At 54.1% G+C, this 20,795-nt stretch overlaps 7 protein-coding genes across 7 annotated transcripts; 3 read left to right on the plus strand and 4 right to left on the minus strand.

The window, feature by feature from the left end:
- Nucleotides 1-5,412: 5,412 nt before the first annotated feature.
- On the plus strand, nt 5,413-7,295 carry PG994_014387 (MYND-type zinc finger protein samB; the record flags this gene model as incomplete). Its single annotated transcript, XM_066865796.1, has 2 exons — nt 5,413-6,351; nt 6,396-7,295. The coding sequence occupies 2 exons, from the start codon at nt 5,413-5,415 to the stop codon at nt 7,293-7,295; spliced, it is 1,839 nt and encodes a 612-aa protein (XP_066708925.1).
- A 3,455-nt stretch (nt 7,296-10,750) lies between these two features.
- Nucleotides 10,751-11,776, plus strand: PG994_014388 (Eukaryotic initiation factor 4E; the record flags this gene model as incomplete). Its single annotated transcript, XM_066865797.1, has 3 exons — nt 10,751-10,926; nt 11,058-11,362; nt 11,466-11,776. The coding sequence occupies 3 exons, from the start codon at nt 10,751-10,753 to the stop codon at nt 11,774-11,776; spliced, it is 792 nt and encodes a 263-aa protein (XP_066708926.1).
- Nucleotides 11,777-12,508: 732 nt separating this feature from the next.
- PG994_014389 (uncharacterized protein) lies at nt 12,509-13,302 on the minus strand (the record flags this gene model as incomplete). The annotated part of the gene is made up of 3 exons (XM_066865798.1): nt 12,509-12,950; nt 13,034-13,233; nt 13,300-13,302. The coding sequence occupies 3 exons, from the start codon at nt 13,300-13,302 to the stop codon at nt 12,509-12,511; spliced, it is 645 nt and encodes a 214-aa protein (XP_066708927.1).
- A 465-nt stretch (nt 13,303-13,767) lies between these two features.
- PG994_014390 (uncharacterized protein) lies at nt 13,768-14,596 on the minus strand (the record flags this gene model as incomplete). The annotated part of the gene is made up of 2 exons (XM_066865799.1): nt 13,768-13,950; nt 14,063-14,596. The coding sequence occupies 2 exons, from the start codon at nt 14,594-14,596 to the stop codon at nt 13,768-13,770; spliced, it is 717 nt and encodes a 238-aa protein (XP_066708928.1).
- Nucleotides 14,597-15,556: 960 nt separating this feature from the next.
- Nucleotides 15,557-16,348, plus strand: PG994_014391 (uncharacterized protein; the record flags this gene model as incomplete). Its single annotated transcript, XM_066865800.1, has 1 exon — nt 15,557-16,348. The coding sequence occupies one exon, from the start codon at nt 15,557-15,559 to the stop codon at nt 16,346-16,348; it is 792 nt and encodes a 263-aa protein (XP_066708929.1).
- A 537-nt stretch (nt 16,349-16,885) lies between these two features.
- PG994_014392 (uncharacterized protein) lies at nt 16,886-17,164 on the minus strand (the record flags this gene model as incomplete). Its single annotated transcript, XM_066865801.1, has 1 exon — nt 16,886-17,164. One exon carries the CDS (start codon nt 17,162-17,164, stop codon nt 16,886-16,888), a length of 279 nt encoding a protein of 92 aa, XP_066708930.1.
- A 44-nt stretch (nt 17,165-17,208) lies between these two features.
- PG994_014393 (uncharacterized protein) lies at nt 17,209-19,088 on the minus strand (the record flags this gene model as incomplete). The annotated part of the gene is made up of 2 exons (XM_066865802.1): nt 17,209-18,974; nt 19,040-19,088. The coding sequence occupies 2 exons, from the start codon at nt 19,086-19,088 to the stop codon at nt 17,209-17,211; spliced, it is 1,815 nt and encodes a 604-aa protein (XP_066708931.1).
- Between the last annotated feature and the right edge of the window lie 1,707 nt (nt 19,089-20,795).

The following is a 20,795-nucleotide window of genomic DNA, read 5'->3' on the forward strand; positions in this document are numbered from 1 at the left end:
CGAGACGAATGACGTTTCACCAATGCAGACAAAAGCTTGGGGCGCGGGCGTCGCTTCTGGCCGCTGACTGTGACCATGACTACGCGATGGGGGCACCCAAGATGGAATTATTAGACACTTGTTCCATGCACCCAGCCTTCTTTCTTTTATCGACACAGTCAGTAAGCATAAGCAGTATGTAAGCTGGTAAGACAACATGGAACGAACATGTCTTCTCTTCTGTTTATGGAAGTCGAATATTATGTCAGTCAGGTGGGCTATCAAGCCAGCCAGCCAGATAGCTTGATAGCCTACTGCCTAGGTTACTCGCTAGGTATTCGTTATGGGCTTCGAATCTTCGATGGTGGCTGGCAGGTTGCGGCCGCAGTGGAGGAGCAAGGTACATTAAAGTGCATGGCACGGACGCGACTCGGCCCTGTAACATAACATGGCAGACCGATCCCAGCCATGTGAACTATGCTGCTATGCATTTGCGTCCTTGCGTCCTGTCTGTATTGGATTTGGGCCGGTTTCCGAACTGCGTCGCCGAGAAAAGGACCTAGCAGCTACATACCGCACTGGACCTGGTATCATTGCCATGACATTACGGAGTACTGAAGACATAGGCCGGGGTTGCACGAGCTGCCGCGGGAGGAGGAGATCTGGCAGCTCTCGCACGCCCCTTTTATTGTCTCTTGTCCTCTTGGCCTGAGTGGCTATATCGCAGCGCTTGGTTCTCTCGACTAGTAGGCCAATAGGGAGCGAAAGGTTATAAACAACAACGATAAAGTCTGCCGCGGGTGAGTGAAAGTTAAGCGCCGCTGCCAGGCTATCCCCCTTTTCACCATTTCATCCCCGTGGATGTACTTGTATGTATGCAATAATATAAGCGCCAATGTGAAAGAGAGAGATTTCACAGGATCTGCATGTAAACAGAGAGGAGCGCGACAGAGCGAAACACCAACATCGCACCTCTGTGTTTTGCTTTACCAACTGAATGGCTCGCTGATGGCCCGGAAGGGTTCGCCAGGATTCAATTCAATTCACATACTTAGCCGCGCTTATTCGACAGCAAATGAGTGGGTGAGTGAGGAGGACGCAGGCTACCTCTGCGGCCGCATACTGCGGCAACTTGGAGGAGGAGGAAGAAGGATCATTACTGTTCATTGGGTTTAACCGTGCTGCTGGTACCGAGAGGCTGTTTCTTTGCGTCAGGGGTTGATGACGATGTGGGTTACGGTAAGATAGATATGCCCATGAATATTCTGGCCCATCCATGGCATCGGGATGACTACCACGTGAGAGAGAGAAAATACCAATGCAGGAGCATGAATCGGTCCTTAAGGTGAGGCGTGAAATGAAGGGTCCTGCCTGCCTGTCCGCCCTTCACCGCTTCGTTGGTTTCTTCTTTTAAACTGTTAGACAAGCTTGGGAACCGGGAAGATTGGACACACACAAGACACGAGGGCCTTGCCTAGTGCTTTGGCTGCTAAATGGTTCGACGGTGGGAATGTGTAGCCACGATGAGGTCACACGAGGAACGGGGGCTTATTGTACTGAAATCTTTCGACAATCAGGCCACGAGCCGTACCCGCCATAGGGGAGCACAAGAGAGAGAGAGTCATTTATTACTTCTACTGAATCTGAATTACCGCGGCTGGGTTCGCAAGGGGAACCGTTTATGGATTGATGAGAGATGTCTCTCGACTGGATACATCCTAGGATGTATCAATTAGCCCCAGCTGGAGGCACCGACCCAGCCACCCCAAGCACAAGGGCCAAGGGGCCGGCAAGAGGAAAGAAGTGGCCCCTGATAGGGCACCCCGTCTTCGGTGGACACCAAAGCTGTCACAGAACCGTTAGCAGCAGCTCTTTTAGTAACAACGACAGAAGACGGCGCCTGATGCGGCTCGAGATGAAATATCGTGTGTAACTCGTCAGCAGTTTGTCAGGTAGAGATTAAAGATCTGCCACACTCATGAGGGAATAAGACTGAGAACGGGATATTATATCCGCTCACCTCCTTCTCGTTTTTTATTCTGTTCCCTACGGTATTGCCTTTTGGGCTTCAGACTGATGGCAGCTCGCCATTGGCCGTAGGCGTAGGTTACATGACACACCTCACACTCACACAAGTACCTCGAAAGTCGGGGGTTCTTTTGGTTGATTCGATGTGGTTGGGGGGGACGGAGGGGGGGGGGAAGCTCGGGGGAATTACTGGCGGCAAATCACCCACGGACGGGCTTGGCAAAAAGCTGGGTGTGGGGTGATTTCCTGGCCTCTGACGGTAAAGTGGAGGATGAGAAAAGAGAAGATCTTTCAACGGCCAAGAAGCACAGAAGTCGGCCGAGACCACATTGGCATGCGCATTGCACATTGCGTTGCATGCAGAGATGCGTGTTCGTACGGGAAGTAGTTCTTATTCGCCTCACCCTCGACTTGGCACATAGGGGAGAAGGCATTAGGGGTCTGGGCTTGGGGTAGGAGGGAGACGATGGACAATCCAGTGAAATCGGGACCCCACCACGAATTACTCGTGGCATGTCCTACTGTCATGTAGTAGGTAGAGTAGAGCGTGAACTGGGCATATAGTCTGTCTATAGTAGGGCATCTAGAAAAGCCCAAAAAGTATAGCTATAGTCAGTTATTTTGATACTTGGATGAATTGATCGTATAGATGACGGAGAGACGAGACATGTGCTAAAACATCTGGCAGGCGTTCGGGTCTGAGACACATTCTGACATTTCTTTGTTCGTTCGCCTTCTTATCGATCCAACCATCAATCCCAATGTCTAGAAACCGTTGACTTACATATGTACGTACACACAGCTTCCTTGCATCAATGATAGCTTTCTTAGCTGCCGGATCCTGAACTCAGCGGAAAGGTGCTCGGGACCTGTCAGGTCCTAAAGTCGAAGTTTGCGGGCATGATGCTTTCGAGCCTCAGCATCCCATATGCCGGGGCAAAGCTCCGCTGCTAGGCGCCCGGAGCAGAGGAGGGCGAAGTCTTAGGTAATCCCGTCGAGCGTGCCGATTCTCGGTCTAATTGCTTTTTCTCGTGCTGTGTGCCAATGCAGTGACAGACCTCTCTGGGTGAGCCCAACCAACCCCTTTGACTTATATGGGAGGACGATCTGCTACTATTATCACTATCACTTTGTTACTTGCTGTTAAGTATGTTCTAAAAAACGACGAGAGACTCGAGGCTTTCGCCCCCTCTTTCCTCTCATTAAAGGCAAAATGGTGGTTGTTTGTCTGCAGTCCCTGGTAGGGTTTATTTTCTTGTCTCCTGGTGCTGCCCGACCTCGAGCTCGACCCAACTGAGCAGCCCCCCCTTCGAGGCCGAAGGATCCAAGTTATGACGGAATACATAGGTACCCGCGTTTCGTCGACAGCTGTGAGATATAACTCTGTTGTGCCATGCTAGGTTTTCCTTATGTTTACGCGCATCCCGTTGCTTTTGGAAGCAGAAAGACGTGCAAGCACATCATCAGATTAGGTAGGCAAGTAGAGAGTCCCGACGGTAATTTGGTCAAGTGCCTGAGTCAAGGTGCATCAAATGGTAATCTCATTAGGCCAAGCCCATTGGTTTTTTAGCACTGGGACCGTTCATACCAGTCTCGCCTCCACCGCTGTTTGGTGGTTCCCAAGCCGAGCCAGTCGCTACATAAATTCTCTTTCCTTTTTGGGGGATGTCTGCCATGCGCACCCAAGCCTGTGGTAAGACGTACTTTTTAGGCATGCTAGACAACGTTGGAAACCTCCAAATCCCATCCCACGGCGCCCCGAGACTGTAAAATCATTAGGGTGAAAAAGAGAGGCTTGGCTAGACCGGATGCAAACGATACTGTACCTAGATCTTATTTTTCATCTGTACTACTGGGGGAGCCGCCTTCTGCGGGACTGACTCTCCGAGCAGCTTGCAATGGTTCTGACATAGAACACACAGGCGGTACGTATGGACAGTTCGTTCAGTGCAACATGGAGAGCAGTAGGTTAGGCAATAGGCAGCCAGTTGGGGCGACAATGCAAGACCCGAAACCATCATCCCAGTCAGTCCCTTTTCTCTTTTCTCTCTTTTCGCCGCTAGCTCCCACCCTTTCCAGCCAGTTCCCTGCCATTTCCAGCCAGTCCCAGCCGACGGTTTTAAGGTTCTCCAGGCTCCTGTTCGTCACAGAGCACCTAAAAATTTTAGTAGTGGAATGCCTACAGGCAATTTTGGACCTGGGAAAAGGCGTCCCCGGCCAGTACTTGCCGTTCCTCTCCTTCGCATGCAAAAACCCCAAACACTGCCCAGTCAATGGAAGTACCTCCCTAATAGGCCCGCTGGAGCATGCCTCCTAAACTGCAATAGGTGCTAGACCCTCATCGCAATGCCAGGTGCTGATTACCTAAAGTCATTTGCACACACACCACCTATGTAGACAAGCCGTAGTCCCTTTTCGCTCCATCCGTAAGCATCCCGTCCGTCTTCAACAATTGATTCATTCCAACCTCTTCCACCAATTCGTTTCACCACCCCATCCTAACGATACGGCCGTCGCTATCACTCCCCCTTTCACTCTCCGTGTAGTATGCTGTTGTGTCTGTACGCTTCCTTGTTATTGTGTGGGCTATTATCACAAAGCTTGATGGAGGGTTTCTTCGTTCATCTTTTCTGAGTCTTTTGGTAGTTGGGAACATTGGGTTCGCTTGTCCTGCCCGGTTTCCGCTCCTCGTTGTGATTCTATCAGGAGATTGGAAGATCCCTTTCCGAGGCGAAGGCGCTCTTCTCCCATCCTCGTCTCTCCCAGTAAACTATTACGAACCGACAACTACGCGACGCCCGAAGCATCGAGTCCCGGCCGAACGCCTTTCTGCCCATTCAGCATCTGAAACGGGTTGGCTGGAAAGAGAGATAGTTCCGCATTCATCGGGCCTCATCTACACAATCTGATCGCCCTCTACCCGAGTTTCGGCCGCCAACCGACATAAACCTGACGGAAAACTTATTGTTCTTCTACTGCTGCCTCACATCCCCTTCTGGATTGCGGACCTTGCCGAATTTATTGAACAATAAAAAACAATCCCAAGAGAATCAGGAGCCTGCTTGCTTGTTGTGGTGCAGCATCTTCCGACGACAATCGCCAGGATCCTTAAATCGGGGTAGTCGCACCGTATTAAAACGAATACTTCGGCACACAAGACCACTTTTCCCTTTCTCTCGAGAGTGCATGAACTCTCCTCATTAACCCTCAAACACCTCCCTTCTCCGATCAACCAAGCATCGCCTGCTTTTCCATTCAACGGCTTTGCCTGGTTATCGGTGGTCTTCTTGTATTCTTATATACTATACCGGAGTCCGCCCTTTTCCCATCAAATTCCCTCCTTAGATTGGATTGATCCCATCTTCCTATCACTTTTTCTGACACGGCTCAGAGCCTGCCGACAAGATGAGGGAAGTCAACTTCAGTATCCCCAACGTCAATAAGGCGTCGGTGGGCATCACCACGGCCCTTTACGACCGCCGGGCGCTCGATTGCACGTCGACTCTTCCGCTGATCAACTCGCTCAACCACCTTGCATACCTCACCACATCATCGGCCCGCATCCGAGACATTCTCACGGTCGACGGTGGTATCGAACGATTGGTGTGCATCTTGAAGCAGGGGCGCAGCAAAGACATGATGGATATGTGGAAATGGAATTTGGCTTTCCAATGTGTCGTGAACATTGGGGTCCGTGGCACCGAAGGTGTCCGGACGAGAGTCGTTGAGGCCGACATGGTGCCCGTCATTGCCACAATCCTCGACAACTACATCAAGGTGATTGAGAAGTGTCGCGAAAAGGCCGAAGAGGCCAAGCAGAAGCAGTTGCAGGATCACCACCACCGTCACAGGAGTCATTCCACCAGAGAGTCGTCATCAAAATCATCATCGTCATTTGCCAACAGATCAGGGCGTCTAGACTTTGAGCAGCGACCCTTCCGCCGACAGGCTCCTCCGCCGTCCATCGATATCTCGGCCGCCGCGTACAGTGGCGCCTCATCATCTTCTTCGGCTGCTGCCCCCGCCGCCGCTGAACAGTCTACAACCGCCGAAGCTTCTACCTCGGCTTCTGCGGTGCCCAGCCACAGGCATCACCATCACCATCACCACCATCATCATCACCGCCATGAGGGTCGCCAGAGCTTTGCTTCTCCCTCGCGCCCAGTCGTTCAACCACTAGCGACCGCGGTGCCCAACGCAGAAGGCACCGAAAGTTTTATCCGCCCCGTCCGCGATGCCGATCGCCTGCCTTCGATGGTACCGGTACTTCCCAACATAAGCCTGACCTCGCAACCAACATCGCCGACAACACCCCTCCCGCCGCCTCAGATTCGGTCCCCTTCAGTGCGCCCTGCATCGAGCCTGGGGCCCAATGCTCGTTCTAGGAGGCGTCCTCGATACGACACCAGAATTCCACTGCTGATACCGATGATTTACAAACGGATAGCGTGCAATCAGACGAATCTGGCGATGCCGAGATGTCTGGCACTGCGGAGGTGCAGACCACTGTCAACTTCCAGGATATTGCCATGGAAGAGGGTGATAGCACTTTGGCTGGCACCGCCCTCGAGTTGACGACTCCCACAGTATCTGAGGTACCCGATGCCGGCACGTTCAATATCACCCACCGAGCACCTGTGGACGGGAGCATCCCGAATGTGGCGCCCACGCCAGTCCCTGCGATTGGATTGTCTCCAAACCGGCCAATTGTTCCTACCCCCCAGCCAACAATGCCCAACCATTCGAGTGTGCCTCGCTACTTGCTGGACCGCCCCTTACCGCCCAACCCCCAGATGCTGGCGGCCATGCCCCGGGAAGAAGACGTCTTGATGTCTTTGCAACTGCTTGCATACGTTTCCAAGTACTGCAACTTGAGGTCGTATTTCCAAAAGAGCCATTTGGTTCCGCGACTCAAGATCGGAAAGGAACTGCAGCTGCTCGACGGTGACCACGTGACTATGGAATCTTTGGGCCCCCGGGAATATGAGGAGGAGCACTTGTTGCCCAATGATTTCAACATTTTCCCCTTGGTGGAAAAGTTCACAGTCCGATACCACAGCACCGATATGCAATACTGGGCTGGCGTTGTTATGCGTAACCTTTGCCGGAAGGATGATACTCGGGGTGGAATTCGACAATGTGCCTACTATCAGTGCGGCAAATGGGAAGAATTCACGCGCCAGTTTGCTAAGTGCCGTCGCTGCCGCCGTACCAAGTACTGCAGCAAGGAGTGTCAGAAGAGTGCCTGGGCATTCCACCGCCACTGGTGTGTGGCCGCCTCGCAATGATGACCTCAACTCGATGACTTTGACGAAATTTTCAGCACAAAACACAGATATACACATATCACGGATCACGCATTGCTTTGCTCCAGGCGTTCTCAGCATAATGTCTATTTCATCGAGTGTATTCCTCGATCGAACTGCATGGCGAAGCAAGCATTTCACACTTTGGCGTCCACGCTCTGATACCACTGATTTCCCTCTGCATAATGGGTTTCTTTTGTGTATACTTCTCTTGGAGCGTCCCACGTTCGCCGGGACGAGAAGCCGCAAGGCGTGGCCGGCTGCGATATCCATTGGTAGCAGTCACGGTGATTATTACGAGACTCGACAGCTCTACAATACTTCACTCACTACGCCGCGCAAGACGGTGTTTACATGGTCTCGGAACAGAATCGCTTCGATGTGCAGCAGTATACCCGCCTGCTACTGACAGTGGGCTTTTCTTTTTTATCTTTAATGTTTCTGCACAGCACATAGAGCCCGGGAGGGGATAAGAAGGCTCGCCCGCAACTCGCAGCACCATGGTCCTACGAGTTGTGCCACCTTCTTTGGCCCTTCAACGTAGATTGTCCCTCACTATGGTACAAAATACATGGCAAGGAGATCTACCAAAACCCATCAGGATATCGGGCCGGAGCCTGCGGCAGCCAGGCCATGGGCCTGAGATAGTGCCAGGATCGGGACGTCCGATCTACGCTGGCTATAATGAAGTCTGGTGCTCCAAGGCTCCGATCGGAGAGAGGAATTGGGCTTTGGTCTCAGGCTTGGAGATTCACGCTTCGGGGGGAGATTGGGTTGGCCGGTAGTGGAAACGGGGCTTCCGGAAGAGGTTGCTCAACAGCTGTATCTTCTATCAGACAAACAAATAAAAAAGATCATGAAGTTCAACCATGTTAGCCTGTGCTTCTTGCCTGTGAAAGTGCAGTACGATGGCACTGGTGACTAAAGGCGTCGCATTGCTCATACGTATGCCAGGGAAAGGGGGCATTGGAGGGGTCCGGTATGAGCTAATGCTATATATACATCATGGTGTTGCTCGCGGTGTATGTGTTGCTGATTTAGGATGATAGGCTATGCTCCAAGAGAGGCATCCCGCTACAGTTTCAACTGGCGTTTATATGTCGTTTGCGATTCGCGGTTATCAACGAAGCCGTCTGCTAGGGGCGTGAATAAAGCAGTTGACAGCACACATCCATTGACAGATGACAGTGGTGACAGCATCATAACACATCATCTGACCGGCCGGACCATTCGAGCGTTGGCTTGCCTGAGATTCGCAGCGTGTAGTGTGCATAGACACATTGCAACCAGGGCCGGCAGCGATTCGCGTTGCGAGTCCCTCGACTCAAACACTCCCTTGTGGAATTTAGGGAGGCGAATGACTCGGGGCAAACCACACCCCTTTCTACGTGTATGTACGTAAGCAGCGTATGGCACTACTCGAGAGAGTGTGTATTTACTCATACATGAACATGAATGTTCTTGTTGTAAGCTTATATGTGATCAGGCATGAGAGAACGATGCCTTTATACTTTTCTTTGAGGTTAAGAAACATGTTATTGGACTAGATCAGGACAGACCGCCATGCTTTACATACATACATCCCAAGTTCTCAATATCGTAGTGCCGTGTTTCATCGTCCGAAAATGCACGACTTTTATCTCTCTTTCCATCTTTCTATCCTCTGAACGACAACAGGTAGCTGATGAAATGTCTTAAGGAGCTGTCCTACCACGAAAACGCTCTTCTATACGATATACTATACCGTCCGAACTACCCGGGTGACTTGATAACTTAGTGCTCGCTACTTTTGCCAGGAGGAACATCTCATAGCGGCAGGCTACGATGAGGTACATGCTGTTTCGGATGGGCGGTGGTCTACAGACTGCGAAGCGGATTTAAGCTTGTAAGGTTCTACTTTGGTGTAAACCTAAACCGTCCTTGATCGTCCGTGGGGTTTTAGGAGTGAAACCTGTCAAAGTACGGCTGCGATTCTTATATTGATGCAAATGGAGAGAAAAAGGCTTAGATCGTCCCAAGTTCCGTCTGTTGAATACCGATCACTGGCAAGTGCGTTTGTACAAATGCGTACTATGTATGTTCCTACGGGACTTACCTAATGCGATGCACATGGTCTGCCGTATTCAAACATTGAACGTGGTCACCATCGTGATCTCCGAACTCGAAGTCGTGGACGTTGTATCGAAGCCGCGGTTCGGGTATAAGAAAGCCGCCTACCCACTCACTGCTTGGTGGGGGGCAGGAAAGCTGCCGCGGGCGGACGCGCTACCAGGAACCTGAGACTGGACCCCAACGTCCAGTCCTCCAACTTTAAGAAGGTCCCTGGACCACTGTACATGTCAACTACAATCGATCGATCGAAAGTTAAGCCACGCTGTTTGTTCCATGTCAGGACTGCAAGCTGCTTACCTCGGGCGGGAAATCAAAAAGAAACAAAGGATCAGCACACCCGCAACCTTTTGGATCGTCGAATCGCGTTGTCGGCTGTCGTCTCTGCTGCTTGATAGGTAGGTAGGCAAAGTATGTAGCTGGGGATAAATATTAAATAGGGGGCCACTTCAGGATGAGGAGGGGCCATTTCTACTACAGTAGGTTCGTGTTCCACCGTCCCTGATCGCCCGGTTGTGATCATGGAGCTAAGCACTAAGTGTACGCTGTAACATGGGCCATTTGCAGGCACAGGGGTGCCTAACCCGGTGATTTGTCGCTGCCAGCTACGCCACGAAGGCCCCTAGGGGGTTTTAGTTGGCTGGTTTCGGGGAGTCCAGGTGGTTTTTTTGGGCGGCCAAAACTGCCCAGAAGGGCTCGAGAAACAGGGACCTTCACTGGACGAACCCAGGCTTTTGCAGAGGCTTGCTGCTTTGTGCCTGTTTCATCGCACCTGATTGATTACATTCATCAGGTACCCTGGGGGGCGGAGGAGGAGGCTTTCGGTGCTCTGTGCCCTTCAGCTCCGGTCCCGCGGGTCGCTGGGTGCTGGATGGCCTTCCCTACCCAATGGTTGTGTTATATCTTCTGAAACTTATGACGCCTGTGCTACTACGTGGTACTGTACTACTCTGTTACTACCACCACCAGTAAGCTGCTATTGGTGATAATAAACCGTTTCTCTTGTTCGAGATTCCCTTTCTCTCTCTTTTCCCTCTCTTCACCTCCCGGTCCTTTCCCAAAATACCACCACTACCTTACGACCCCTCACCTCCCCTAATAAAAGCCAACCTACGGTCCGGCCCGCCCTCTTGGTCTGCGTGCGTCTGAATCAGCCAACTCGTGTAATCCAGCAGCATCTAGCTCGATTCGATCTAGGAACACACACCCCTCTCTGTTCCGACGTGGCTTACCAGTTTCCCCCAACGGCCATACCAATTCTCGATCTAGAACTAGAATAAACGCTACTCGCATCCTACTTGAGCGCAAGCCCGACCTTCCACGCAACAATGGCGACTCGTCCTACCCTCTTCACCCGGGGCTTGTCCTCGCTCTCCCAGAGCTCGGATACGGGCTCGCCCAACGTCAGTTCGCCCGCCGAACAGCGCAGCGATGCCCTGCGGAATTTCCAGAAGACGATGCGCCCGCTCCACACCCACCACGTTTGGGACGTCTACTTCGATAGGTGAGCGAGCCTGTTGCAACTCAAAACTTGCCCTGCCCTTCTGCTGCTTCTTCTTGGGGACATTTCCACCCCTCCTTTCTGTGTCTCCGTGTGCTGATGGCTAACCATGGAACTCTCTCTCAAAACTATAGACAAGCCAAGGACCAGAAGCCCCCGGAGGATGGCGCCTACCAGGTCTCGTTCGAGAAGCTAGACACCAAGATCGAGTCGGTGCAAGACTTTTGGCGCTACAACAACAACTTCCCCGTCGACCAGATCAAGATGCGCGAGTCCGTCTACCTCTTCAAGAACGGCTTCAAGCCCGTCTGGGAGGACCGCAGAAACATCCTCGGCGGCAGCTGGACGTTCCGCGTGCCCAAGGCCAACGGCTCGGAATTCTGGGACCGTGTCCAGCTCATGGCCATCTCCGAGGCGCTGCAGAGTGTTCTGGAAGAGGGTACGTTTTATTCATATACTTGGAGAAGAAGAGATTACAGTTTCCTCTTCTCCGATCCTAGCAAGTCAAAAAGCAAGCAAGCGACTAACATGAAGGTGTATAGGCGACCAACTTTGTGGTGTTGGTCTCTCGGTCCGCTTCAACTCGCATCTGATCACCATCTGGCACCGCGATGCCTCGAAACAGAAGTCGATAGACGCCATGCTGGAGTGCGTGCTCGAGCAGCTGCCCGAGAACCTGAAGCCGAAGCCCGACAACTACTTCTACAAGAAGCACTCGGACCACGCCGGCTTCAAGGCTCCGCCGGAGCTGCAGGCGGTCCTGGACTCGCAAAAGAAGGCTAACGAGCAGGCCAACAAGGCCAACGCCAACGAGAACGTGAAGGTCACTCCGGCCAACGAGGAAACTTCTTAAAAGTTTTGTTGGAGTATTGGATAATTGGCGAGGGTGTGTGGTAGGAAGAAGGTCATCTGAGGAGAGGGCCGAGGAAGAACTTAGGGGAACCAGGGGCTGTCTCGCGAGCACTGCATCGGTAGCAGGAATCTTGGGTCGGGAATCAGAAATCTGGAGGTATCATGTTTGTCGTTGCTGAGATATCCTCACATTTTTTTTTTACGACAACGAGTTGCATTGACGGCGTTGGTTCAAGATTCACGTATCTCTCATGACAGGCCAAACAAACCAAAAAACATCCTAAAAAGGGGCTACCAAAACTATAGTACGTCTTGCTATATATACCAATATGAAAAACAGTGTATCATGTTTCGCCGTTGCCACTGCCGTCCTCTTGTCTCAACATCCCAATCCAGTAATACATGTATTATCTCCGTCGTGAAGTTCGTACCCCCTATAGCCGCGTAGTAGCTCCATTATAGAGCACCTCATATATCTCCGGCCCCGGCCCGCCGGTGCATGATGCATAATAATACTAGCACGCACGCGGTTCGCGAATGGCACCTGCTTGGAGCGAGCGCTTCTACCATGATCCAATGCCAAGACCGGCTTCTGGAAGGGTGCCTAGGTAGCAAGCACTATGGGGACACTGGTCTGGCAGTAACCTTATTCCCCTTTGTTAACCTTTTTGTGACTCCTTTTTTTTCACCTTCTGGCGCCATATATGTAGGTATCTTCCATTCACTCATTTCGTCACTTCCACACCCCCGCCCTGCGCATCACCTCCTCGAACTCGGCGCGCCCCACGCCCCGGCCGACGCCGGCGCCGCCGTTGGCCTCGAGGATCATGTCCTTGAGGAGCTGGTCGTCGACGTCCTGTTTGAGGGTCATGGCGACGCGCTTGAGGTGTCCCAGCGTCAAGGTTGGAGGAGGGACCTCTTCTTCTCCGCCCGCATTGGTTCTGGGGGGATTTCCGACGAAGAGGCGGAAGGCCTCGTCGACCTCGGCCGCGTGGGTCTCGTCCGTGTCGTCGTCTCGCGCGTGCAGCTTGAGGGCGCAGATGGCGACGAAGGGCTCGTAGGGGCGTAGCCCTCGTCGTCGGGGTCGAGGATGGAGAGGAATTCGCGAAGTTCGGGTTTGGTGGGGGTGAGGTTCAGGGCGCTGTTGGTGTTCGGTCGTCAGCCCGTCAGTATAGCTGTCTGTGTGTATATAGCTGGCTTGGGAGGGTTGGGGGGGGGGGGGAGAAAACAGAAGAAAGAGAAGAAGTAAAAAACGTACACCATGGCTCGCCGCACGTCGCTCGTGGGGATCACGCCTTCCTTCTCGCCGTCCATGGGCTCCGAGAAGAGCGCGAAGGCTTCTTTGATCTCGGCTTCTTCGCGCGCGGTGATGCTGTGCTCTTTGGCTAGTTTGGACTGGCGCTCTTTGGGTGCTGCTGCTGAGGAGGCCGCTAGGGCGGAGGCTTTTCGTTTCGCGGGCTGTGTTGTCGATTTAAATACATAGTTAGTAGGCTGCCATTAATAGCAGGCGGCTTCTGCACTTACCATTGCTTCTGTGAGGTATGATGATCTGTCGTTGGGGGAGATCGGGCAAGAAAGGGAAGGTTTGAACGTGTAAGTGAAGTGGTAGGTATTTCCAGTGTTGAGAGCGTAGCGTAGCGGAATCTACTTTGGCTTTGGTGACGCTGATGAAAGCGCCCTTACCCCCACTGCGGAATGTGCGCCGTTCTTGGAAAGTGGGGGGCACAGGCTTTATTTAGGTGTGTTGATCGTTCGTCCGGGGTAGACGGCTAGCACTTTCAACATAGAAGACGATATTATTTGATATTGATATCGAGTTAATGTAAAAAGTAGCCCGCCTCATATATGGATCTAGACATATTTGGTTTGTGATCTTGGGTAAGTAATTGCGACCTTCATATGGTATAGAGTCGCCTCACCGGACAGTACGTTGCTGGATCGTCCAACCTGAAGAAGCACATGTCTATAAATGCCGATCCGTCCTTGCCCCCCTTATAGTCTACTTCGCACGTATTCGGCCACGAGTCCCGGCCAATACGCGGACTGGAAGTAACTTGAATGCGCCGCAGCGTCAGGCCCTTGCGCACACAAGGGGTCGTCCACGACGCAGTAGTCGCGGAAGCGTTCGGCCCAGAGACTCAGGCTCTCCAGCATAGCTTCGGTCCGCGGGTAGCGCTGTGAATTTTGTTAGTATGTTCGTTACTTGTATTCTTCTTCTTCTCCTCCTCTCTGTCGTCATTGTCGTATAAGGGACACAGGAGAAGAGTGAAGGAAAGGAAAGACGTACCCCGTCCGCGGCCGACCCGTTCCCCACGTTCCACGGCATGCCCGCGTTGTGGTGCAGCCCGCCAAACGCCACGACGGCCACGACGTGCGGGCCCGGGAACTCGTCCGGCGCCAGGGCCGGCGACGCGGGCTGCACACAAGTGCCCGTCAGCTCAACGCCGCCGCCGCCGCCCGCGAGCAGGTCCGTGACGAGCGCGCCGCCCTGCGACCAGCCAGAGACGACGAGGCGCGCGCGGGGGCACGCGGTCGCGTACGCTGTCAGGGCGCCGCGCAGGAGGGCGATGCCGGCGTGCTGGTCTTGGCAGGTGGTGGCGGCGTCGCCGTGGGCGTTGTAGGCGATGGACTGGAAGCTGCAGGAGGAGGAGACATCATCACGGCTGATGGCATCCGTGATGCTCGTCTGGAGGCCGGGGATGGACTCGCCGTGGCCGCGGAGTAGGAAGATTTGGACGGAGTTGCAGGTGGTGTTGGGTGCGGCTGCGGCCACGACGGCGGCGCTGGCAGTGGCGGTGACAAGAACCTCAGAGGGACGCATTTTTCAAATTTATGTTTAGGACCGGGAAAATACTATCGAATTACCAGTTGCTCCGCTGGAAAACCTTAGGGGCGACCGATATCATATATCTAGACACAATCATCCCCCACTGCAGACATCTGCCGCTCTCCTGCGCCGATGAGGATCAATGTGATTTCACTTGCTTGCCAAGCTTCTCTATCTTGTGCGGCCTATACTTGGCAGGACCCTGGGCTTTTGGTTCTTGCACGAGTAAGGAAGCCGAAATATATTGCTCTGTTCCCATAAGCGGATCGAAGTATATGTGTCCCATTCGAATTGGCTCTCCTATTGGCTATCGTATAGGTATACCGCGCAAGATGAAAACGGGTATATAGTATGAATGAACCGGCATAGATACTTATGTTTGGAAGTATATACGTCCTTTTAGCAATTGGTACCACAGTCTTGCGGCGCATAGTGGGAGCACATTCAGACTAGAAACTCCAAAGATCAACCTGGACTCCCAAGGAATCGGTGACGCACACGATAATGGCATTGTTTCTACACTGACTTATGTTCTGGGTAATGAATGGTTAGGAAGCAAGAGTGCTAATACTCCCCATGTGGTTAGAGGTAAGGCCCCATAGAATGCCTCTTACGTCTTACAATTTGTCGGCTTTGGATCCAGCGTTCGGCTTTGGATTTATCGGCTTCGGCATTCCACCTCATCTGAATATATTGCGTGCTTCTGCCATTGTGAGTTGCATTTGAGAACACCTATTCCTCGTCTCGAGCCAGTAGTAAGATTAATTCATTGTGTATTATGAAAAGCGTCCTCCAATTTCTCCATTAGTTTGTGCATCGGCTACATTGTCACGCTATCAAAATCATCGACTCATACATACCTTTTTTCACCCCACCAACATACCCCCACCATCACCAAGAAAAGCCCAAGAAGAAGACGGGCAAGCAAGCAAAGCCAAGCCCTACCACGTCAAGATGGCTTCCGCACCCGACATCAAGGTCAACAACCTGACCTACACCTTCCCGGACTACTCGACGGGCGTCACCGGCCTCACCCTCGCCGTGCCGCCGCGCAGCCGCACCCTGCTGATCGGCGCCAACGGCGCCGGCAAGACGACGCTGCTGCGCCTGCTGGCGGGCAAGCGCCTGGCCCCCTCGGGCGCCATCACGGTGTCCGGGCTGGACCCGTTTACGGATGGCCTCGAGGGCGTCACCTACTTGGGCCTTGAGTGGGTGCTGAACCCCATCGTGCGCACCGACATCGGCGTCGAGGAGCTGCTGCGCTCGGTGGGCGGCGACGCCTACCCGGCCCGCCGCGACGAGCTGGTCGGCGTCCTCGACATCGATGTGCGCTGGCGCATGCACGCCGTCTCCGACGGCGAGCGCCGCCGCGTCCAGCTCGCCATGGGGCTGATCCGGCCCTGGACCGTGCTGCTGCTGGACGAGATCACCGTCGACCTCGACGTGCTGTCGCGGGCCGAGTTTCTCGGGTGGCTGAAGCGCGAGACCGAGACGCGCGAGTGTACTGTTGTGTATGCGACGCATATTTTGGACAATTTGGCGGGCTGGCCGACGCACCTCGTGCACATGCACCTCGGCACCATCCGCGAGTGGGGGCCCGCGGAGCAGTTCCTCGGCGACGCGTCGGGGTCGCGCACGGGGAACAGCCAGCTGGGGGAGCTGGTGTTGGGGTGGCTCAAGGATGACTTGAAGGCGCGTGGGCCGCGCAGCGAGGTCCAGCGCGGAGCGGAGGGGGAAGTCGTATGAGGCTGGGGGGCTGGGCGGGTACGGGCTGGAGAAGAGGGTGGACGAGTAGGGAGGGAAAAAAAAGGATGTTGGTGGGCGACAGACAGCGTAGGCAGGCAGGCAGGCAGGCAGGCAGGTAGGCGTGATAGCCATGGAGAAGGAGGAATGGAATGGATAGCCAGCGGGCAGCCGACGATGATGGAGGGTGCACTTAACTTGCATTCTTTGGCGTTCACAATGCTTGGCACTTTCATGATCCTTGGCATTTTCGAGGAGTCTCAACGAAGATACGAAAGGGCATTTTAGGGTACTAGGTGTTTTGGGGCTCTTGATACAACAACAGCTGCATATCAGTGCGGTTTCATCACCGGACTAAAGGGTAGAGTTCCTGGGTTGGGCTTGGTTGCATTTCAGATACCCCCTTTCAACACGGGAGACATACAAGGTTATGTAGAGGCACTCTATAGAGAAATTACACTGCCATGAAAGGCAAGTCGGATTTTGAATGATTACTATACTTGGACAATGGCCTCTTCATAACAATCTGATTCCTTCCCACTAAGATCTCTTCATAAGCGTGGTCATGGTACAGTTCATCAACTCCGCCACGCCGCCCATGCCGTGATCCTCGAGATGGCCCAAGACCCCCAGCCTGTAGTCGTCCCAGCTCAGATTGACCCCGCCGTCCCGCGCGAGCTTGGCCAGAGTCGACTTGGTGACGGGCCCGGCGTGCCGCACGTCCAGGTCGCCGTTGAGGCCCTGCTCGACGGCCTCGACGTCGCGCAGGTGGGCCGTCGCCAGCGCCCCGAACGCGGGCGACGCCGAGAGCGTGAACATGGCGGGCAGGGCCACGTTGAGGTTGAACCCCCGGACATACTTACTCATGTCCTCGACGAGGGCGGCGGCAGCAGGCAGCCGTGCGCGTTGGCGTCCTGGGCGTTGAAGGCGCGCGCCCGCCACAAACAATTACAAACGTCCATGAGGAAGCCGTTGAACCCGTTGATGTACGCGACCGAGTACGTGCTGCTGTTGCGGGAGCCCGCCATGGCCGTCTGGAAGCCCGCCTTGTACCGCGCCAGCACGCCGCACAGGCGCGACACCGTCGCCGGGCTCGCGCTGAAGTGCAGGAGGTAGACGAGGGGCGGGGGCAGGATGACGATCTGGGCGTGGCGCTGGAGCTGCGGGTTCGAGGCGATGCGCGAGGCTTCTTCGTAGAAGTCGAGGACGGCCGAGTGCGTCGCGACGGTATTACTGCTACTACTGTTGTTGTCATGATTGCTTGCCGGGAAGGAAGAGGCGGCGGCAGCGGTCTGGAGAACGGTCAGGGCGAGCTTGTTGACGTGGGTCACGAGGTCCGGGATGGCCGACGAGGTAGAGTCCCGGCCTTGCGGTTGCGCCAGGAGGAAGGCGGCCCAGTTTCGCAGCAGCGAGGTGTAGCAGTGGAGGACGGCTAGTTGGGAACTCGGGGTGCCGTCGAGCACTTTGGCCTCGAGGCGCTGGAAGACCGCCTCGTAGAGACCCGAGAAATCGCTCGAAGGTAGCGGCACGTAGGAGAGCACCTCGAGCATCGAGGCCTGCCCCCGCCCATTCCACGTCTTCAACACCTCACTCAACAAGCTAAGAAATACCGGGGGTAAGTTCCTGGTGGCCCTCGCATAACCGCGCATGATCTCCAAGATGCCCTCCATCTCCGAATCGCCATCTCCGCTTACGAGATCCTGCGCGCAAGAAACCAGCCAGTTGCTGGCGCGCTGCAGCGATTCGGCGTCGGGCCGGAGCAGCAGAAGCTTCTGGAGCAGCGGATCGGCCAGGACCGAGATGAGCTGGTTGGGCATCTCGATGGTCTCGAGGGCCTTGACCAGCCCCTCGGCGTTTTCGATCTCCTCGAGCGTGACCGAGCTCTCGTTGGCGTGGGAGGTGTGCACCTCGGGTATCAGCGCTGTTGCTTTCCTGGCGCCGTTGCCGTTGCGCGCGACGTGGAAGGCATCTTGCACGGCGTTCGCGTTGCGCGACGTTTGCGCGTGCGCGCTCTGGATCTCGTCGAGCCGCTCGCGCCAGGCCGGGTCCGGGTGCTTGAAGGCGGACGCTTTGCCGCGCGTCGCTTCGCCGACGATGATCTCGGGGTAGTAGTCCTTGAAGACGCGCAGCAGGCCCGTGAGGGCCGGGTCGCTGCCCGTCTGCCGGCTCAGGGACAAGAGGGTCTGGATCCGGTGAGGGCGTACGTGCCGGCGCCGGGTGATCATGGCCAGTAACTGGCATAGGGATGGCCTCAGCGCCGCCGTGTCGAGAAGGTTGAAAAGGACCGGGTACGACTGGGATAGCGCATTGCCCTCGATGACGTGGTTGATCATGATGATCCATCTGAGCAGGGCGGCCTGGATGGTCAGAGAGGGCTTTAGGACGCCATGGCCCAGACAAGCGACGACCTTGATGACGATTTCGCTGGCTACCTTTGTTGCCGGGTAGAGATTCCGTATAATGCTGTTGAGGCTGGCCTGGTCCAGGTAGTTGCCGGCCGAGGTGGTGACCAGGTCGATGAGCTCTGTCAGTTCATGGGGCAAGACGCCATTCTCGTAGCATGCCGATCCCAGAGTCTCGACTGCGGGCTTGATACTGGTACCGCGACTCTTGGCCTTTAGCTTTGCGCCTAGGATGGTGAGTTAGGGACGGGTTCATGGATTGGTGTTTGAATAGTTGGAGCTATTTACCTACCTTGAATTACTTCCGCAAGGCTTTCCTTGAGCTCATCATGGCTGGACATGATGGAGCAGCGAATCGCCAGAAATGTACATCTGCTTTCATATATATCGTGGAGGTTCCATCTCTCGAGTTGCGGCGCGTTAAGTGCTGTGTGGGTGGTTTTGACGCGCCTAGCACCAAAGTTGTCTGACCAATCAAGTCAATTCCATGTTATTAGCTACGAGGGGCCGAGGGCGCTCCTACTGCTGATGCGCCTGCCAGTACCCTATTACAAACAGTTCATGAATGCCCCTCGGAGTAAAGCGATTGACTGGCTGCCCTCCATAAACCAATGCCGTGTTATTTCGAATAACTAGAAGTGAATTGGCAAATTATAGCGCCAATTTCCCTTGCGATGTATCTAAAAGTTACACAATTTTTGGAAGAAATGCCTAAGTAGGTAGTCACCAAAGAGGGAAAGTACAGCCCACCTGACTTGTACCTACCTAACCTGTGGATAGTTAATCAATGAATCTGCCATCGCCTGGCTGGGAGAGCTCCCTGCCCGCACCTACATATATGTACACACATCAAGATGCATCCTTTCAACCGTGTGCGGCCTGGGTCGTATCAAATGCACCATATATATGTACGACATAACCGCCCAAAGTTGTCCGGATTTCGGCTTGGGCTGAGAGCAGCTTCACCGCACCACACCCTGGCTTGTTCATGGATCGAGTCTGACCACAAGCCATGTCAGCATCTATCTAGATGTCCCTCCACGGCGCAGACCCTTAGCTCGACGCTCTCTATTGCCTTCCCTCGCTGAGCATAAGCAATGCTACTACACGAATCTCAGCTCTCCATGTCCATGTCTCCTGTCTGTCACGGCCATCGCGCCTCAATCTTTCCGTCCCAGCTTGCCAGTCGGTGTTGCCTCCGAAACGTTGAAATCCCTTAGCCTCCAGTCTGCAGGACCATTTGCCAGCATGATGGCGGTTAATTTTTTCCCCATAATGTATGGCATGTCGATTGCTGCACTTGACAAAAACTGCCAGCACACGACAAAAACATGGCTGCATCGGGATCTAGTCCCTTTGCCTTTTACCCCCGTCGGTCATCATTTCCGTGACTTTTGCTCATCACCACGCCACAATAGTCACGGCCTTGCATAGTTGCTCGGCTTGTGTCACCCCAAAATCCATTGCTAGCAGCTTGCTTCATCCACTGCATAGACCGTTGCGGAGTGTGTCGGGACTCCAAGAGCCAATTACACTCCAATCTCACCACCCAACAGCCATCAGAAGAACTTTTCTGGGAGACGGTGGAACGTCAGAGAAATTTATCAGGTTGCAAAACGGGGCAACACCTGCGAACTCATCGTCAAGGCTATTGGGCACATTGGGTGCCTGTGCGACATAGGCATCCCCTTCTTCTGCCGCCTACGAGGAGGGTAGGTAACATGCCATGCCCTTCGCCCACGCGGCTGCGGGGCAGGGGCACAAGCGACTGGGACGTCTTATAAGTACGTAGGTAAATCTCACCATTCCGGCAAGGAAAGCTTGCTTAACCCCCTAGCGAACACCCAAGGGAACAACAGCACGTCCGGTTATATCAGATGCTGCAACACGCATTCGGCCCATCTGAATTCCTGCACCTTACCTTACACCAATCGTCTTCACCGGTCATAGGCGAGCATTGCATGATCGAGCCGTGAAGCCCAAAAAGGACTCCAATCAAACGATTCCACTCAGCAACTAGCACTCTGGTTTCAGCCTCGAAACAGCTG

Source organism: Apiospora phragmitis (assembly GCF_038363925.1).
Source record: "Apiospora phragmitis strain CBS 135458 chromosome Unknown utg000013l:1.0-2965645.0:1.0-2969333.0, whole genome shotgun sequence".
Taxonomy (NCBI): Eukaryota; Fungi; Ascomycota; class Sordariomycetes; order Amphisphaeriales; family Apiosporaceae; genus Apiospora; species Apiospora phragmitis.